At 38.1% G+C, this 17,421-nt stretch overlaps 4 protein-coding genes and 1 pseudogene across 4 annotated transcripts; 2 read left to right on the top strand and 3 right to left on the bottom strand.

Annotated features, from left to right (window-relative positions):
* Positions 1–579: 579 nt before the first annotated feature.
* LOC120630509 lies at positions 580–1,248 on the bottom strand. The gene is made up of 2 exons (XM_039899757.1): positions 837–1,248; positions 580–722 (listed from the first exon to the last, which is right to left on the bottom strand). Exons 1-2 carry the CDS (start codon positions 1,210–1,212, stop codon positions 580–582), a joined length of 519 nt encoding a protein of 172 aa, XP_039755691.1. The 5' UTR covers positions 1,213–1,248.
* A 3,552-nt stretch (positions 1,249–4,800) lies between these two features.
* Positions 4,801–5,469, top strand: LOC120630538. The gene is made up of 3 exons (XM_039899791.1): positions 4,801–5,212; positions 5,324–5,347; positions 5,387–5,469. The coding sequence occupies exons 1-3, from the start codon at positions 4,837–4,839 to the stop codon at positions 5,467–5,469; spliced, it is 483 nt and encodes a 160-aa protein (XP_039755725.1). The 5' UTR covers positions 4,801–4,836.
* A 3,171-nt stretch (positions 5,470–8,640) lies between these two features.
* Positions 8,641–9,209, bottom strand: LOC120630480 (myosin-1-like). The gene has a single exon (XM_039899722.1). It carries the CDS (start codon positions 9,197–9,199, stop codon positions 8,702–8,704), a length of 498 nt encoding a protein of 165 aa, XP_039755656.1. The 5' UTR covers positions 9,200–9,209; the 3' UTR covers positions 8,641–8,701.
* A 1,060-nt stretch (positions 9,210–10,269) lies between these two features.
* Positions 10,270–10,713, top strand: LOC120630664 (calphotin-like). The gene has a single exon (XM_039899928.1). It carries the CDS (start codon positions 10,306–10,308, stop codon positions 10,711–10,713), a length of 408 nt encoding a protein of 135 aa, XP_039755862.1. The 5' UTR covers positions 10,270–10,305.
* A 1,643-nt stretch (positions 10,714–12,356) lies between these two features.
* On the bottom strand, positions 12,357–14,691 carry LOC120630629 (annotated as a pseudogene).
* Positions 14,692–17,421: the final 2,730 nt, after the last annotated feature.

The following is a 17,421-nucleotide window of genomic DNA, read 5'->3' as shown; positions in this document are numbered from 1 at the left end:
AATGTTGCGGTACAATGCCCTTGAATTGATTATGGTTATGGGCTTAATTAAACTGCCATACCCCAGTTAGCCCGCTTCCATCTCAGACTGCATCATCACTTAATATCAGGTGGGACTGCAGTAAAGTAATAACTTGTAGATGAATAAATAAAAGAATCGTCCATGCGTCACACTACTGGCATAAAAATATTGAAAATTTTAGCCTTTGTCACTGTCACGTAACATAAAGCTCACATTCTGATTCTTTAATTTAAGCTGCGTCCATGTTGAGTCGATATGGTGTGTGATCGCCATAAGATGTCGGTCCTTGTTATTATTACTAATACATTTATTAGAAAAAAGTGAAAGGGGGCCCCTGGACTCTCCTGTGGGAGAAAAAGAAAGTGCCCAGCAGTGGGAAAATAATACGCTAAGGATAAGATACTATTTCCTTACTATTCTTTCAACATTAATCTAATTATAATAAATGTGGTAAGTTTAAAAAAAAATTGTAGGTAGTAGTGATGACAGAAAAACAAAACTTTAGCTAACTCATTTTATTTTATCGCAAAACTTAAGAAATTAGTTTTATTTAAGCTTTCACCACAGTTGTCCCAAACCAGCGCCGTATCTTAATCCCAAAGGTGCAATAGGTGACGCAATTGCGAGAGGTCCAGATTGAGATACAGTAAGAGGAGCTGCCCATGGAGTAGAGATCACACCAGCACCAGCCAATTGGGTTGCTGCCAAGTTAGTGGTAGCTAATGGGGCAGAGATCAAACCAGCACCAGCTAACTGGGCTACTGCCAAGTTGTTGGTGGCCAAAGGAGAGGCGGCCCAAGGAGTGGCAACCAAACGAGTAGCGGCCAGAGGTGAGGCGACAAGAGGAGCACCTACAATTGACCTTTTCTTCAGCAAGTGTCCGCTTCCCTGAATAGCCTTCGCGGTGAGATGAGCTGCACGGTCTAGGTTCACGCTCAGGGTGTCCAGGGGCCTGCCATCAGCAGCCAAGATGTTAGCGGGTTGACCAGGAGCCAGAGAAAGCGGGCCTCTGTAGTTGTACGCGCCGATGGGAGCAATAGGTGCAAGAGAACCAGCGAGAATCGGGCCAGTGAGAGGAACTCCTAAAGGTGTCGCGACGGCGTTCCATGGCGTAGCTAGTCCACCCCAAATGCCACTAGGATTGGCTGAGGCTACAGCGAGCGCAACGGACAACACCACCAGCTTGAACATTGTGGTCTGTGTTGTTATTAGTTTCAAAAGTAACTGATGTATGTACCTCGTTGGTTCTATCTTTTATACGATTCGAACAATTACAGGCCTACCAAATATCGGCGTGACGTGAGGTACTATGCAATATAGCTGATATCAAACATCATACTAGGAAAAATAACATCCACAAGGGTAGCACAAATACGAGTACACCTCCAAATAATTATTAATAAACAATTATAAACCTTATCACTATTAAATTAGAGTGCAATAGCTTTCTGCGATTGTTATGGACTATGGACAGCTCTAAGGTCACTTTACTAATTTTATACACATTAATTTAACAAACAAATAAATATTTCAATAGGAGTTAAAAGTAGTATAGAGCTTGGTAATATTAGTTTAGTATTAGAAATCTGTCGGTATGCATTTTAGTGGGTGCTTGAAAGTATATGGTCTTCACTATCCTATTAACGTCCCAGTGCTGGACACAGGCTTCTTCTCTCATATAGAAGATAGAGCTTTAGAGCATAGAACTACCACGCTGTTCCAATGTTGGTTGCCGGGATTTAACATTTACTATGATATTTTAGTGATAATAACTGGCGGACCGGCGGTTTGACATGTTCTCTTAAATCTGGGCTGGTATTGAGAATGTTTGGGCCCACCTGGGAATCGGGACCAGTACCTACCTTGTGATCCACGATTGAACATACTAACCGCTAGACAAACGAGGTAGTATTTTTTCTTGGGAAGATAGAGCAATCCAGTCTAAGCTTTTCAGCAAATAGTAACATATGACGGCCGAGTGGCGCAGTGGGCAGCGACCCTGCTTTCTGAGTCCAAGGCCGTGGGTTCGATTCCCACAACTGGAAAATGTTTGTGTGATAAACATGAATGATTTTCAGTGTCTGGGTGTTTATCTGTATATTATAAGTATTTATGTGTATTATATTCATATAAAAATATTCATCAGCTATCTCAGTACCCATAACACAAACTACGCTTACTTTGGGGCTAGATGGCGATGTGTGTATTGTCGTAGTATATTTATTTATTTATATTAAATCAATGTTTTCAGCTACCCGTAGAAGCGTGTTTATTATTATTATATTAATACATGAAATTTATTATGAAAGGAGAACCTGGAAATCCAGGAATAATTCTATTGATGGCATGATAGAAAAAATTAACATCTCGTTTAACTTTTACAGTTGATAATCATTCTAAAACACGGGCCTTTCAAATATACCTATATATTAAATATCTCATCATACGCATATAATTTGAATTCGAGTCAGGCAAACAAATAAATTCATTTTTAACAATAATATGCTTATATTAGGTTCTGAATTCGGTATGTTTGTATAATTAGCAAGACGCTTTAATAAAACAATTCAATAATGGTTCCATTTAATTGAAACACCAATGAGCAGTCTAAATATTTTTATAATTCATTGCTCATTTTGGTAGCACTTCGTTCATCGTAAAATTGAGATACATCCCTATCCGTATCCCTATCCCTATCCTTACTAATATTATAAATGTGAACGTAAGTTTGTTTGTTACGCTTTCACGCAAAAACTACTAAACCGATCATCATGAAACTTTGTACATAGATTTCTGAAGGTATTAGAAGTAATATAGGATGCTTTTAATCCCTGAAATTAAGCTCATTTCTCTTGGGAGAGGGGACGAAAGTGTTTGACGACTTTACACCATACCGCCGTCAAATGATAACCGATTTAAATAACTACTTTTGTACCTTAGAGGTTATAATGTCTGTTTAATTTTGTCTAGATTTAGTGTAGATCTGATGAATGTGATTGGAGATAGAGGACACAACTCCTCGGCGGACGGCAGCCAACCCGTCATTTAAGGCTTAGCTATCCTAAATACATAAAGTGCGTAGAATTACACCTAAATCGAATGCCACATGTCTTTCGAAATACTAAAACAAACGCAGGCGAAGTCGCGGGCAACAGCTTGGCCACACAAAGTTCTGGGAAACAATCGGGTGTATAATAAAAAAGTTTTCCCCGACCGTATTCGGCTGCAGTGGTCAATCTCCGGAGAGATTTTCCAGTTACGCGGACGCTACTATAGTGCACAATTGCACTTTCTATTGCCTCAGTCTCCTAGTCTGATGGGACATGACCGGAAAGTGATCTGGCGCAGGACCGACCGCTAAATGTGCTCTCCGAGGCACGGGAGTGAATCAACCAATTTGTAAACTTCGGGTTGATGCTAAAAATTTCTTGATAGAAACCCAGGACCTCGTGATCTGCAGTCGAGCATGTCACCACTAGACCAACGAAACAGTGACGGGTGTATAATAATAAAATTAAAGCATTAATGGCCAAGAAGCGTGACCACTGTCGACTATCAAATAAAAGAAATTCGTTATACAGAATTAAAAAATATATTGTGTATAACAGATACAGAAATAGCATTTAGTATTGTTATTAATAGGTGCGTATTGTAATATCCACGTTTCGCTGTTGCGCTTGCCTATAAAAGTAAAATTGAAAATACGTGTAGTATGAAAAGCAAAAACTTTAGCTTTCTAGCTTTTAGCTTTTGACTGGTGGTTAGTGATGAAGCGGTCTAAACGGTAGCACGCTAACCTGTTATATTGAACACATACCCCTAAATGGTTTCTAGGTGGCAGCGTACCGGAGCGCTAAATAGCTTGGAGGGACGTCTTTGGCATGGTGGTAACTAGCCATGGCCGAACCATTCCACTAAAACATACCAGACAAAATTCAGAAATTATAAATTCTCAAATTTCCACTGCCGGAATCGCACTCGGACCCCCACTTATCAGACGCAAAAAGCTTTCACCTACATTTTACTAAGCCACTCAAATCTTTTATTATTTACTAGCCGTTGCCCGAAACTTCACCCGTGTATAATTTTTATTGTTAAAAATCTCCCAGTGACCCTTCATTTTCCCGGGATAAAATGTATTCTATGCATGCAAAGTATTTCTATATTTAGATTTTTTTAAATCCCGCAGGTTACTTTTACCGTTAGGTACCGGTTAGTTCAGCAAATTCTACGATCTGCTACCTTCTCACCCGCCTTATTTGTATAAAGCGATTAGTTATGAATTCCAGGTTAACTCGGGACTAAGCATTTTTTTAACGAACATCTGTTCGTATGTTTTGGCGATGGCCATGTTTTATTAAGTCAAACAATTCAAATGAAGATCGTCGGAAATGGAAAATGGAACTCTTCGACGGACGACAGTAAATCACTCACACAAATCTATAGCTTACCTCCACTATGCCTTTTTAATAATGATATCGTCAACTTATGATGAAACTTACGAATTAATAATAAAGTTCAAAACATTTATTTTTAGTTATGTGACCTTAAGTTGCCCACAGTCTACTACAGGGTCAGGAAGGTATTTTTTTCTAATTATATATATCATAAGGTTTACTATTGCATTTTAATTATTTCAGAGGGCCATTGTGGATGTTATTTTTCCGAGTATGATGTTTAATAGCTGTTCTATTGCATAGTATCTGACGTCACAGCTATTGATAGCAACTATTAGAAGTTCAAATGGTATAAAAGATAGAATTAGCGGGGTACATACATCAGTTACTTTTGGAACTAATAACAACACAGACCACAATGTTCAAGCTGGTGGTGTTGTCCGTTGCGCTCGCTGTGGCTTCAGCTAATCCTAGTGGCATTTGGGGTGGACTAGCTACGCCATGGAACGCCATCGCGACACCTTTAGGAGTTCCTCTGGCTGGCCCGATCCTCGGTGGTTCTCTGGCACCTATTGCTCCCATTGGCGCTTACAACTACAGAGGCCCGCTATCTCTGGCTCCAGGTCAACCCGCTAACATCTTGGCTGCTGATGGCAGGCCCCTGGACACCCTGAGCGTAAACCTAGACCGTGCAGCTCACCTCACCGCGAAGGCTATTGAGGGAAGCGGTCACTTGCTGAAGAAAAGGTCGATTGTAGGTGCTCCTCTTGTCGCCTCACCTCTGGCCGCTACTCGTTTGATTGCCGCTCCTTGGGCTGCCTCTCCATTGATCGCCAACAACTTGGCAGCATCCCAGTTAGCTGGTGCTGGTTTGATCTCTGCCCCATTATCTGCCAATAACTTAGCCGCAGCCCAGTTGGCTGGTACGGGTTTGATATCTACTCCATTAGGTGCACGTCTTGCTCTAGCGCAACCTGGATCTCTCGCTATCGCGTCACCTATAGCACCTTTGGGACTAGGATACGGCGCCGGTTTGGGACAACTGTGGTGAAAGAAAACAATTTACCTAAAATCTTAAGTTGTACTTTAAAATAAAATGAGTTAACTATATATTTTGTTTTACTATTTTGAAACTTTCTACAACCTTCTTTGACTTTGTTCAATCTTAATAACGCTGATAGTCGGCACTGTATCTAATGTATTCAATTACGAATATGCAGTTATATACGTTCAGATGATTATTTATTTTTGAAACTTACGCTTGAGTATTTACTAAACATATTTATAGTTTAAGTGGGGCCTATCTTTATATACAGTTGAACCGAACATGACAAAAAACAACGTTTCAACCCCCCCTTTAATTTTAAACTTTTTTGTTTTGACAGTAATCCCTATCCCTATCCCTATCCCTACTAATATTATAAATGTCAAAGTAAGTTTGTTACGCTTTCACGCAAAAACTACTAAACCAATCCTCATGAAACTTTGTACACATATTCTTGGAAGTGTTAGAAGTAATATACGATACTTTTTATCCCAAAATTAATCTCGTTTTCTTTGGGAGAGGGGATGAAAGTGTTTGACGATAACTCCGACAAATTATAACCGATTTAAATAATTATTGCCCAATATTGCCCAAACTTTGTGAAGATCTGTTGAATGTGGTTGGATATAGAGGACACAGAACTCCTCAGCGGACTGCAGCAAATTCCCCATTTAAGGCTTAGCGATACTTAATACTTTAAATATTTTTAGAACACAACTAAATTGAAGGCCACATCAAAAAACGAAATCAAACACAGACGAAGTCGCGGGCAACAGCTAGTAGCAAAATAAAAATATTTATTTATTATATTCATCTATATTCTTATTCTAATATCTGACATTCGGACGGACTAACAGGCTAACTTAGTAACTAATCATAAAAACTCTTAAGAATAGCGTATCTATATGCAAAAGTAAACTAATACGTAATTTTATATTTGCTTAAACTAGCTGACCCGCGCAACTTAGTCTGCACCGAGTCGGTTATTAGAGGTTTCAATATCTTAAGAAAACCTAGAAACGAATTGCAGCGCTGCCTACCAGGTCCAGCTTTATTTCCAAACTATGTTCATCCATACATCTATTCTCACAAACTTTCGCATTTATAATATCAGTAGGGTGGTAAATGCGTACCACCCTACTGATATTATAAATTCCATAGTTGTGCCATATGCCTTGCGACTTGCTAGTATCTGTGAAGAGTTGTGTGACTTTATCTCCGACAATATTTATCAGATCTTTATTAAAATTACACAATACATGCTTGTTAGTATACACGTTATACACGTTATAAATAAATAAAAAAAGAGTTATTAAAATCGGTTCAAATTTAACGGAGCTATGAAGTAAAATTGATAAAAAAAATTATCCCGTTTCACGGAGGAAACTTATTGTTTATCAGGAAAAAAAGTATCCTATATATTGACCCGGAATACCAGCTACCACTATACCAAATTTTATTTAAAACTGTTTAGTAGTTTTCACGTGATGCCCGGACAGACAGACAGACAGACAGACAAAAATTAAATAAAAATCTGTTTTGGACTCAGTATCGATTATAAAGCATCCACCAATCAAAATTTTCAAAATATAGAAATCTTCCAGTTACAGTTTTATTATAAGTATAGATTATAATATAACCGCTATGAAAATTGTATTAACCAAATATAAAATTTGTAATAACCATGTTGTTTTGGGCAGCATAACTATAGCGAATTATTTCTTGCTTGCCTAAAGTCATGTATAAATTTAGAAAAAAATCGAACTTTTAAACACAATATTTATATATATTTTCATTATTTTTTATTTAAATTTAATTTATCCCTTGACTGCAGTCTTACCTTATAGTAAGATGATGCAGTCTGAAATAGTTGCGGGCTAACCTGTTTGGGCCATGCACGTTATATTTTACCCATGCCCCTAATAGGTTTCTACGCGACATCGTACCGGAACGCTAAATCGTTTAGCGGCACGTCTAATTTTTTATAGTTCTTGTATTTCAAAATATACTTTATACTAGAAAGGTTATATAAATTTAGTAAGGAAATTGTTTGTGTGATGAGCATGAATGTTTTTCAGTGTCTGGGTGTTTATATGTATATTCTAAGTATTTATGTATATTATTCATAATAATATTCATCAGTCATCTTAGTACCCATAACACAAGCTACGCTTACTTTGGGGCTAGATGGCGATGTGTGTATTGTCGTAGTACATTTATTTATTATTTATTTAATTATAAAAAAAACGACCACAAGTTTGTTGGTACACGATCATCATAATTTAATTATTAAAAAAATTGCTGGTAAGAGATAGTTAACATCTTCTTTTTAATGTTTCGTTGCTGAAGTAGTAAAACCAAGCTTTATGGTGCGACTTTGTATGTCTGTCAAAAAAAAATTTGTCTCCAATACTAAAACAGCAGAATCGGGAGATTCAATCAGATAAAGAGAAAAGGTATTATTAAGAAAAAAATTGTCAAATTGTTTTTTTTTGCAATTATCTAAGTTTTAATAGACCAAGTCAACTGCTCATAACCTTTTACAGAATATTTCTTTTCCCGAACCTGGAGCTGTCATTGGATCCAACTAGTTATAAATTTTATATCAAACATGTTTTATTCATGTAGACCTTATCACAGGCACTTAAGAAGCGTTCATACAATTATATTATTATTATATAGTGATAACTACTTTCGCTAAATCAAAATAAAACAAGTAGGGTTCCAAACGGACCAGAGCCCACAAAAAACTTAGCCAGGGTGTATTAATAAATAGAGAGAGAGAGAGAGAGAGAGAGACTAATTATCACTACTGTATTCCATCCATGCGTAACACTGCAACTAATAAGTTACTTAGTCGCATTCTAAAAATTATGACAATAGTAAATGCAAACAAAGTCCTTTCAAAAGTTATAAGGGTAACCGAATTCCCTATGCAAACTGTCTCCATTCCCTTTTTTGCTCTTTTTATAAGAAAATTAGCTTAAATGGCTTTTTACCAAAATTGTTTGTTTTAAAAATGACAAGTTTCATTCATTATATGCTACGTTTAACATATATTTAAAAACCTGGTTTTTGATACGAAAACAAGGAACATATATTTAAAAACCTGGTTTTGAATACTAAACCAAGGAACATATATTTAAAACCCCGGTTTTTGATATTAAAACAAGGAAGTAAAGCAACTCTCTTTTTATTGTCATGTAATTTGAAAACCACATACTAGCGTTGTTCATCTTCACCAAATTCCTACACGGGCACCGACTCCCAGTCCCCATGGAGCAATGGGGGCAGCGGCAACAGCAATAGGGGCGGGGGCAGCCCACGAGCGACCCCAAGCAACGGGAGCAGCGGCCAAGGGACCAGCAACAAGAGGAGCAGATACGATTGATCTTTTCTTCAGCCAGTGTCCGCTTCCTTCCACAGCCTTGGCAGTAAGGTGAACCGCACGATCCAAATTTACGCTGAGGGTGTCTAAGGGCCTGCCGTCTGCTGCCAAGATATTGGCGGGTTGACCGGGAGCAAGAGACAGTGGGCCTCTGTAGTTAGATGCTCCGAGGGGAGTAGCCACAGCTAAGGGAGCGGCAACTCCTGCAGCCCAGGGTGTAGCCCAAGATGCAGCCAGAGGTGTAGCCAAACCAGCAGCCAAAGGTGTGGCCAAGCCAGCACCCCAAACAGCGTTAGGGTTAGCAGCAGCCACAGCCACCGCTACAGATAAAACCACTAGTCTGAACATATTGTCTTGTTATTAGTTCCGTAACTAACTGATGCATGTACATCGTCAGCGTCAGCTTTTATACTAATGCAACTTATGGACAAACTACGTATTTGAGACAGCTATGATGCAACAGGGTGATCGTCAGTCATCATGCTCGGAAAATATGAGTTGACCAGGGTAGTAAAGATAAGGCCAAATTAATAACTCACAATACTCAACCTTAAGCAGTTTATAATTAGAACAATTGTGAATTCTAATACCGAGTTTACCTTGAACAGTATAATAATATAATCCATTCACTATATCCATTGTGTGAAATAAAAATATTATAATAAAGACATACGTTTACATATAGCGAGCCTTTCAGCGTTAAAAAATAGTAAGCCGATAAACTTTTTTGTTTGAATCATACCGTTGAACTGAACTGACCAATAACGAAGACCTTAGAGAAGTTATCAATGGATATAAATTTACTTTCTTTTAAATGCTTAAAAAATTAAAAAGACATACAACCTCGTTTCAAAAGATAAATGTAGTACTATGTACTACATCAATCTACTACACATGTGTACTATTGATCCACTACATGTGTAATATTGATTGCAGGTATTAGGCCGCCAGGAAAAGTAAATACCTATCATCAATTTTACAGGACGATATTTCATACATATAAAGATTTTTCTGTATTTTATTATCGCTAACAGCAAGTGGCAATATCCGTCCCTTGGCGGGTTTTATTTTATACTTACACCGTTATAGATAGAGAGTTAAAAAATGACACTATATTTGTATAGTTACATTTTATTTGTTGTGACGCATTAAATCAAATCAGATTAATAAAACTTTAATTGAGGGCTTGCTCGATTTCAATTAATATCAATACTACTCATATATAGAGGGTTCATATTGCATCTCGTTACGGAACCCTTCATTTTCTCACATTTACTTCCGTAGACTGTGGGCTTTATTTTTCATGTATGATGACTGCACAACAGCACTGTATTGCATAGTAGTGCCTGACGTAACAAACATATTTGGAATAACAAAATAAACAAGTATAAAAGCTGAAGTTGTCGAGGGCTTTGTATCAGTTTGTTTCAAAACTATTAACAACCTATACCAAGATGTTCAAACTTGTGGTTTTATCTGTTTTGCTTGCCGTGGCGGCTGCTAAGCCCAGCGCTATTTGGGGTGCTGGAATAGCCACACCTTTGACTGCTGGTTTGGCTACACCATTGACTGCTGGCTGGGGCGCACCCTGGGCCGCAGGAGTCGCCACTCCTTGGGCTGCACCCATCGCTGCTCCTCTTGCCGCACCAGTTTCTACAGTCGCCATCGGCGGTCCCGCACACTGGGTTAAGAAGAGGTCCATTGTAGCTGCTACTCCTTGGGCTGCTACACCCCTGGTTGCAGGACCTCTGGCCGCTACTCCCCTAACCTTGGGTCGCTCATGGGTTGGTCCTGCTCCAGTTGCTGCTGCCCCCATCGCTCCTTGGGGTTTGGGAGTCGGTGCTCGTGTCGGACTTTGGTGAAGCTCAACTTGACGGGTCTAGGGTCATTAAATTAGAAAGAAAATACAAAGAAAGTTACCTAATCCCATTGTTTTACTAATTACGGTACCCATAATGTACTTTGACCCTTTTTGTCTCATGCTTCAACATGGCATCAAGGCTATGCTTATCGAAGCAAACTTCTTTAGCCTGCTATGAGTTTTGTTCATAGTTAAGCCATTGTAAGAACGTTCTTGATTTAAATGGTCTAAGATGAGATAAATACTGGTGCAAAATTCTGCTGTAAACGAATATCTGATCTAACTAAATTGACGGGTCTAAAAGTAATGCTATTCTATTTACAATATTGTAATTAGAATATTTGTAGAAAAGGACAGCAATTTTCTGGCGGGAGAGTTTGGCTGTGGCTAATTGCCACCCTAAAAACAAAGAAGTGCGCCAAACGATTTAGCGTTTAGCGCACTTCGTTTCTTTCATTAGGATGCCGCATTAGAGTGTGAGTTTTATAAAACTGCCCAACACCTTACAGGTTAGCTCGCTACCATCTTAGCGTTAGCCTTACCTCGTTATCATCTCTCTTCATCGTCATAACTTACCACCAAGTAAGTTATGACGATGAAGAGAGATGTAAAATAAAAAATCTCTCTTGGTTGTAAAATACGGCTAATTTATAGTGGAACAAAAAAAGAAAAAAGACCTAACAATAACGATTTATAATGATAGTCTGAACTTCACTTTTTAAACTATGATGACTCATTTAACCAGTCTCGTAACTGATGCTGCAAAAACTAATGGACTGGTTAAAACTGATTTAACCAGTCTTGTAACATAAGTTACAAGACTGGTTAAATCAGTCATCATAGTTAAAAAAGTGAAGTTCAGTGTGGTTTTTCTTACGGAGCCGCCGAACTACTACAACATAGTAACTACTACCGCTTAACAGAGCTACTGAAGTTTGATTGGTTAAACAAATCGGTGCAATTGAAAATCGCTTGCATCGTCTTAGTACAGGCTCTTTATCCTACACATTTATTTTAAATCATTAATATACAGAATCGTCAATCAGTTTTAGTTTAAATTTCTTCTTTCCACATAACATGACCATATTAAATATTAAAATATACGAATCAATGAAATTGAAGCATCTGTATTCAATAAAATAACTTACTGAGTAAACGCTTTTATAATATGATTCCTAAGGTAATTTTGGACCTACCAATGCATAAAAGAATATGTTAAAACACATTTATTACAGCGAGGTTACTATACAATTGATGAATTTCTTAATGGGTTGCTTGGAAGCATTGAGGCTCCGCTTTCATCTCTCACAAGATAGAAAAATGAATGTTGAAATGTAAAATGTAAATTGTTTATCTTGGAAAAGAGCAACTGCTGAGTTTCTTGTCGGCTTCTTCTCGGTACATTCTGCCTTCCGAACCGGTGGTAGTGCAGCACAAATACACATTTTTTTTTTGATAAGACAATGTCTTATTGTCTTAACAAAAAAAATCCTTTATTATCTTTTTAATATTTGCGAGTACGTGATAGGTTGATAGGTAAATAGGATAATTTATAGGATAGATAATTAATGAAACGACGAAATACTGTAACTCTCTTTATAATAGTTATTGCATTATTTTCAATATTTCAGATATTATAGTGATTTACCAAAGGTTTCCTAAACGATTACCCACTCCAAATCCTAAAGGAGCGATAGGAGCTAGGCCAACCCACGTGCGACCTAAGGTGAGGGGTGTAGCAGCCAAGGAAGTCGAAGCCAATGGTCCGATAGGCAAAGATCTGGCAGCGAAAGTACCTGTTGCTAAAGGACCAACAACAACAGGAGCACCAGCTAAATTAGCGGCAGCTAAGTTTCTGACAGCTAAATTAGCAGCAGATAAGTTGTTCACAGCTAAATTAGCGGCAGCTACATTTGTTGCGGCTAGATTAGCAGCGGCCAAGTTAGTAGCCGCTACAAGTGATCTCTTTTGCAGTCGTTGCCCGCTACCCTCGAGAGCCCTCGCAGTGTTGTGAACCGCCCGATCGAGATTTACACTGAGGGTATCCAAAGGCCTGCCATCAGCAGCCAGAATGTTAGCGGGTTGACCGGGGGCAAGGGAAAGTGGACCTCTGTAGTTGTATGCGCCGATTGAAGCTGCAGGTCCGACTGGGGCAAACGGAGATGCGATTATTGCAGCCGAGGGTGAGGTCCAAGATGAACTCAAGGATGAGCCCAACCCAGCGGCCCAGAAACTGATAGGATTCGCGGCCGAAATGGCAAGCACAACAGACAACACTACCAAACTGAACATTTTAATATCGTTGTTGCTGTAGTTCAAAAAGTAACTGATGCATGCTTCACGACAGCTTCAGTTTTTATACAAATTGAACTTCAAACATAATTCCAATTTCTTTTGTTATCATTCTAAGAAAAATAATGTCAACGAGGATAGTGTAGAGTTCGTGAAACTAATTACTGACAACAATATAGCTTTATAGTATGAAATTAGAAATAGACGTATAGAAATTAAAAGTTGTTATATGTCTATACACGTACAGAAATGAAAGGTACTTTGCTGAATGCCTTATTAAAAATATAATTATACATGTATATTTCCACCTTCATACGCAGCATGCTTCATAGCTTCATGGTAGAAAATATTATTTTCAAAAATAAAAATCAAATCCCATATTTGAATGTATATTTATTATTATATTCTTGAAAATTACAAAATCTTAAATAAAACAGCTATAAGGAAATTTTATTTTTATAGAAATCTTAAACAGGGCTGCGATGCAGAAAACAAGTATCCACACATTAATTGTCATTTTAGTCACGTAGTAACGGTAGTAGTTAAACAGATTCTCCGAAAAGCTCGTCCGGGGAAGTAGTACCACGACGCTTATTTCTGTCCCCAAGAAGCCGTTGCTGGAGATCGTAATTGCCAGTATAATTACTGGATCGTAAAGTTTAAGACCTAGCAGGATGACGTGTTAAGGCCAGAAAAACCTATGCCAGGTCTCTTTTGTTTTAATAGTTTTCTAGAAACTGTCATACCTACTGCAATACTAACATTATCTGTCAGTGTCAAACAGATTATGAATATCAATAAGCAATCCTCGTGAGCTTTATGAAGGTTGTTTTTACAAGACAATTTTGTTTCCTTTTTTTATTTTACTCCGATAATTACAGCGGGAAACTTCATAGTCCATCGTCAGATCAGCTTTTAAATAAAACAATATGTTTTTTTGTTTAAGATTTTAATGAAAGGACGGGTTATGATGGTTTTGGTTTTGTTAAAAACCTAAAGGTCGAAGCGTAGATTACTAATCGACAGACAATTCGGGTTAGATTGTCTAAGGTCAAGTGTAATCAAAGCTTTCTTTGATAACATTCAAATTAAATATTTATTATTGAAAAACTTAAGAAAATTTATTTTTGGCTTTTCTCTCTAAGCTCTATTTTGAACTACGGCAAATGTTTCTATGTATTCTGGATGGTACGCAATACTTCCACATAAATGTAAAGCTTTTGGTAAATGAGTAAAACAATTTGGAAGAGCAACTCTCAATAGTATAATTATTACTGTTTTATTTTAAAGCTCCTAAAGTAAGCTCTGATGAACTTCACCAAAGGTGTCCCACACGAGCACCGACTCCCAGACCCCAAGGTGCGATGGGGGCAGCGACGGCCACGGGAGCGACGGCACCAACCCATGAGCGACCCCAGGTCAAGGGGGTAGCGGCCAATGGAGCGGCAGCTACGGGAGCAGCTACAACGGACCTCTTCTTCACCCAGTGCCCATGACCCGCAACAGCTACAGCTGGGACTGGTGCGCTAAGAGGGGCGGCGATAGGTGCAGCCCAGGGTGTGGCAAGTCCAGCTGCCCAGGGTGTGCCCCAGCCAGCAGCCAAGGGTGCGGCCAAGCCTCCCCACACGGCGTTGGGGTCCGCAACTGCAGCGGCGAGCACAATAGATAAAACCACGAGTTTAAACATTATTATATATGTTACTATTAGTTTGGGAACTAACTGATGTTTGTTTCTCGACAGTTGTACCTTTTATACTAGTAAGTATGGACATTATTCTAAATACCTTTGTGACGTCAAATCACTATGCAATGGGGCGTTCGTTATCATCATGCTCGGAAAAATCATGTCAACACAGGTTGCAAGGACGTCTATATATTGAATACAAACAACAGTGGACCTTACCGCATATGTAATTAGAAATATAGAAGTTCTATTCTTAAAGCCGTTGATCTTGCCTTCGCCAATCCTTATAAGGACCATTCACTTGATTTATAAATAATCTAAATATAATAATTTGATAAAACAAAGGTTTATTCTGGAAAATTGTTGATAAGCCTATTTGAAAATTTAAAAAGGCCTTATATTAGTTTTAAGCACCCGAATCTAAAAGTTCAAGATTTATTCTAAGTTATCATTGTAAAACGCTTCTTGTAAGTCCTAATAGAAGGACATTTAAGTAAGTTAAAAGTTGGGTAGCAAAGATGTTATATTTTCAGAATTCTGAAAAAAAATAGATCTCTGAGATACGTTATGAGGGATTTGTAACCACTAAAACCTCCTCGGTAATGCCAACATTCGTTTACAATTTCGTTTACAACATTGGTTTAAAATTGAAGATCCCGGGTTCACTTTCGCAATTTATTATTTCCGTATTTTTTCTGACCTGTTCAGGTGGGAGACTTCGGCCGTAGCTAGTTACCACCCCACTGATAAAGACGCGCCGCTAAGCAATGTAGCGTTCCCGTACAATGTCGCGTAGAAACCGATTAGGAGTATGGGTTAATTATAACTACCATGCTCCCTAACAGGTTTGCCCGCTGACATCTTAAACTGCATAATCACTTACCACTAGGTGCTAAAAGCTCCTTGACATATAAGCGAGGCTTCACACCTAAACCTATTTTGACAAAATTTTGCATAGAAATAGCTTGCAAGTTGCTTCCTGAAGACAAACATGAAATAATTTTTATCTCAATAAAACTAACGACCCCGCGTGAGTTTTAAAAAACCTATTAAGCGCGGGAAATGTTTATTATAACTCTGCCGGGGAGATTTTTATAGTACAAAACTCGATGTGCCTTGCGGCTTCGCCCGAGTTAGTTACGAGACGCAGTGTACTGGAACATTGTCTACGCCTACCTCAATAAATCAGATTCAAAGCGTTAAGTTTTCCCGTCGTACCGGTAGTGCCAATTAGAAATTAACTACGCCCGCCTCAATAAATTAGATCCAAAGCGTTAATTTTTCCCCGTCGTACTGGTAGTGCCAATTAGAAACTTACTCATAATATTAAGTACAGATAGTATTTCAACATGTTTAAACAAATAACTGATGCGTGGGCATAACTTTTCAGAGTTATGTGCGTTTGTAATTTAAGCCATAGAAATATCACTTGCTTTAAAACGGTGAAGGTAAATTCCGTGAAGAAACCTGTATGCCTGAGAGTCCTCTATAATGTTTTCAAAGGTGTGTGAAGTCCAACAATCCGCACTTGGCCAGCGAGTTAGACAACGGACTGCTGAGTTTCTTGCCGGCTTCTTCTCGATAGAATCTGCCTTCCGAACCGGTGGTAGAGTCACTACACACAGGCAGACTTGACGTTTCAAAAGTGCTTATATTAGGCCTACTTGAAATAAATGAATTTTTGAATTTTGGACTGAGCCATTATCATTCTAAGAGCATTCCCGCGCCCTGTATTGGGCCGGGAATACGTGGGTGGTGAAGATATATAGACAAATAGATCATCATCATCATCATTACCAACACATATATGCTATACTATTGGTGTCTGCTGAGTTTCTTGCCGGCTTCTTCTCGGTAGAATTTGCCTTCCGAACCGGTGGTAGAGTCACTACACACGGACAGACTTGACGTTTCAAAAGTGCTTGTATTAGGCCTACTTGAAATAAATTAATTTTGAATTTTATGCTAAGGTAATGCTATACTTACTTACTATTGCACTACTGTTTGTATTATGCTAGTAATGAATTGCTGGTATAATACAGCAAGACATAATTATTATTAATGGGTACTTATTATGAATCAATATCGTTGAGTATGTCTTTATTACGGAACACTAAGTTCACCTATACCCGTTTTCACTTAACCTAGAAATCGCCTTAATCGGATGCCTAGAGATTCAGGTGATTTCTTTAGAAGAAAAACGTTTCACGAACTCTTGTTTAATGACTAACGACGTAAGGCGCCGTCTAAAATTTCGACATCGATTCTTCGGATTATAATTAGGGGACTCGTAAACTGACACTAGGCAGATGAAAAAAAGCAATTTTTTTTATTATTAACTTTTAATCCATACGAAAAATGAAAATAAAAACACAAAATACCACACTTGTAAACTTTATTTATATGCTTTTTAATAGCATATAAAACTAAAAGTTACTGAAAAGTGCTAAAGACATTATAAAAATGTAATCATTAACCCTCGGCGATATGAAGTGTGGGAACACTTCTGTTTATCAAGTACTATATTGAATGTAAACAAACATTAATGCGTAACAGCTGTGCTGACTAGCAAACCCGCAAAATTGTTTGTAACATATGAATATAGAAATATCTAGATAGTTTTATGCAGGTACTTGAATAGGTGAATTAAACAAGCCATATATTAAGTAAATCTCTTTATTATGTATATTATTTCATTATTCTGAAGATCCTGGTACTAGCTTTGTTTGTGAT

The sequence above is a fragment of the Pararge aegeria genome, chromosome 16, assembly GCF_905163445.1.
Source record: "Pararge aegeria chromosome 16, ilParAegt1.1, whole genome shotgun sequence".
NCBI classification, from domain to species: Eukaryota; Metazoa; Arthropoda; class Insecta; order Lepidoptera; family Nymphalidae; genus Pararge; species Pararge aegeria.
This window is presented reverse-complemented; position numbering and strand designations above follow the sequence as displayed.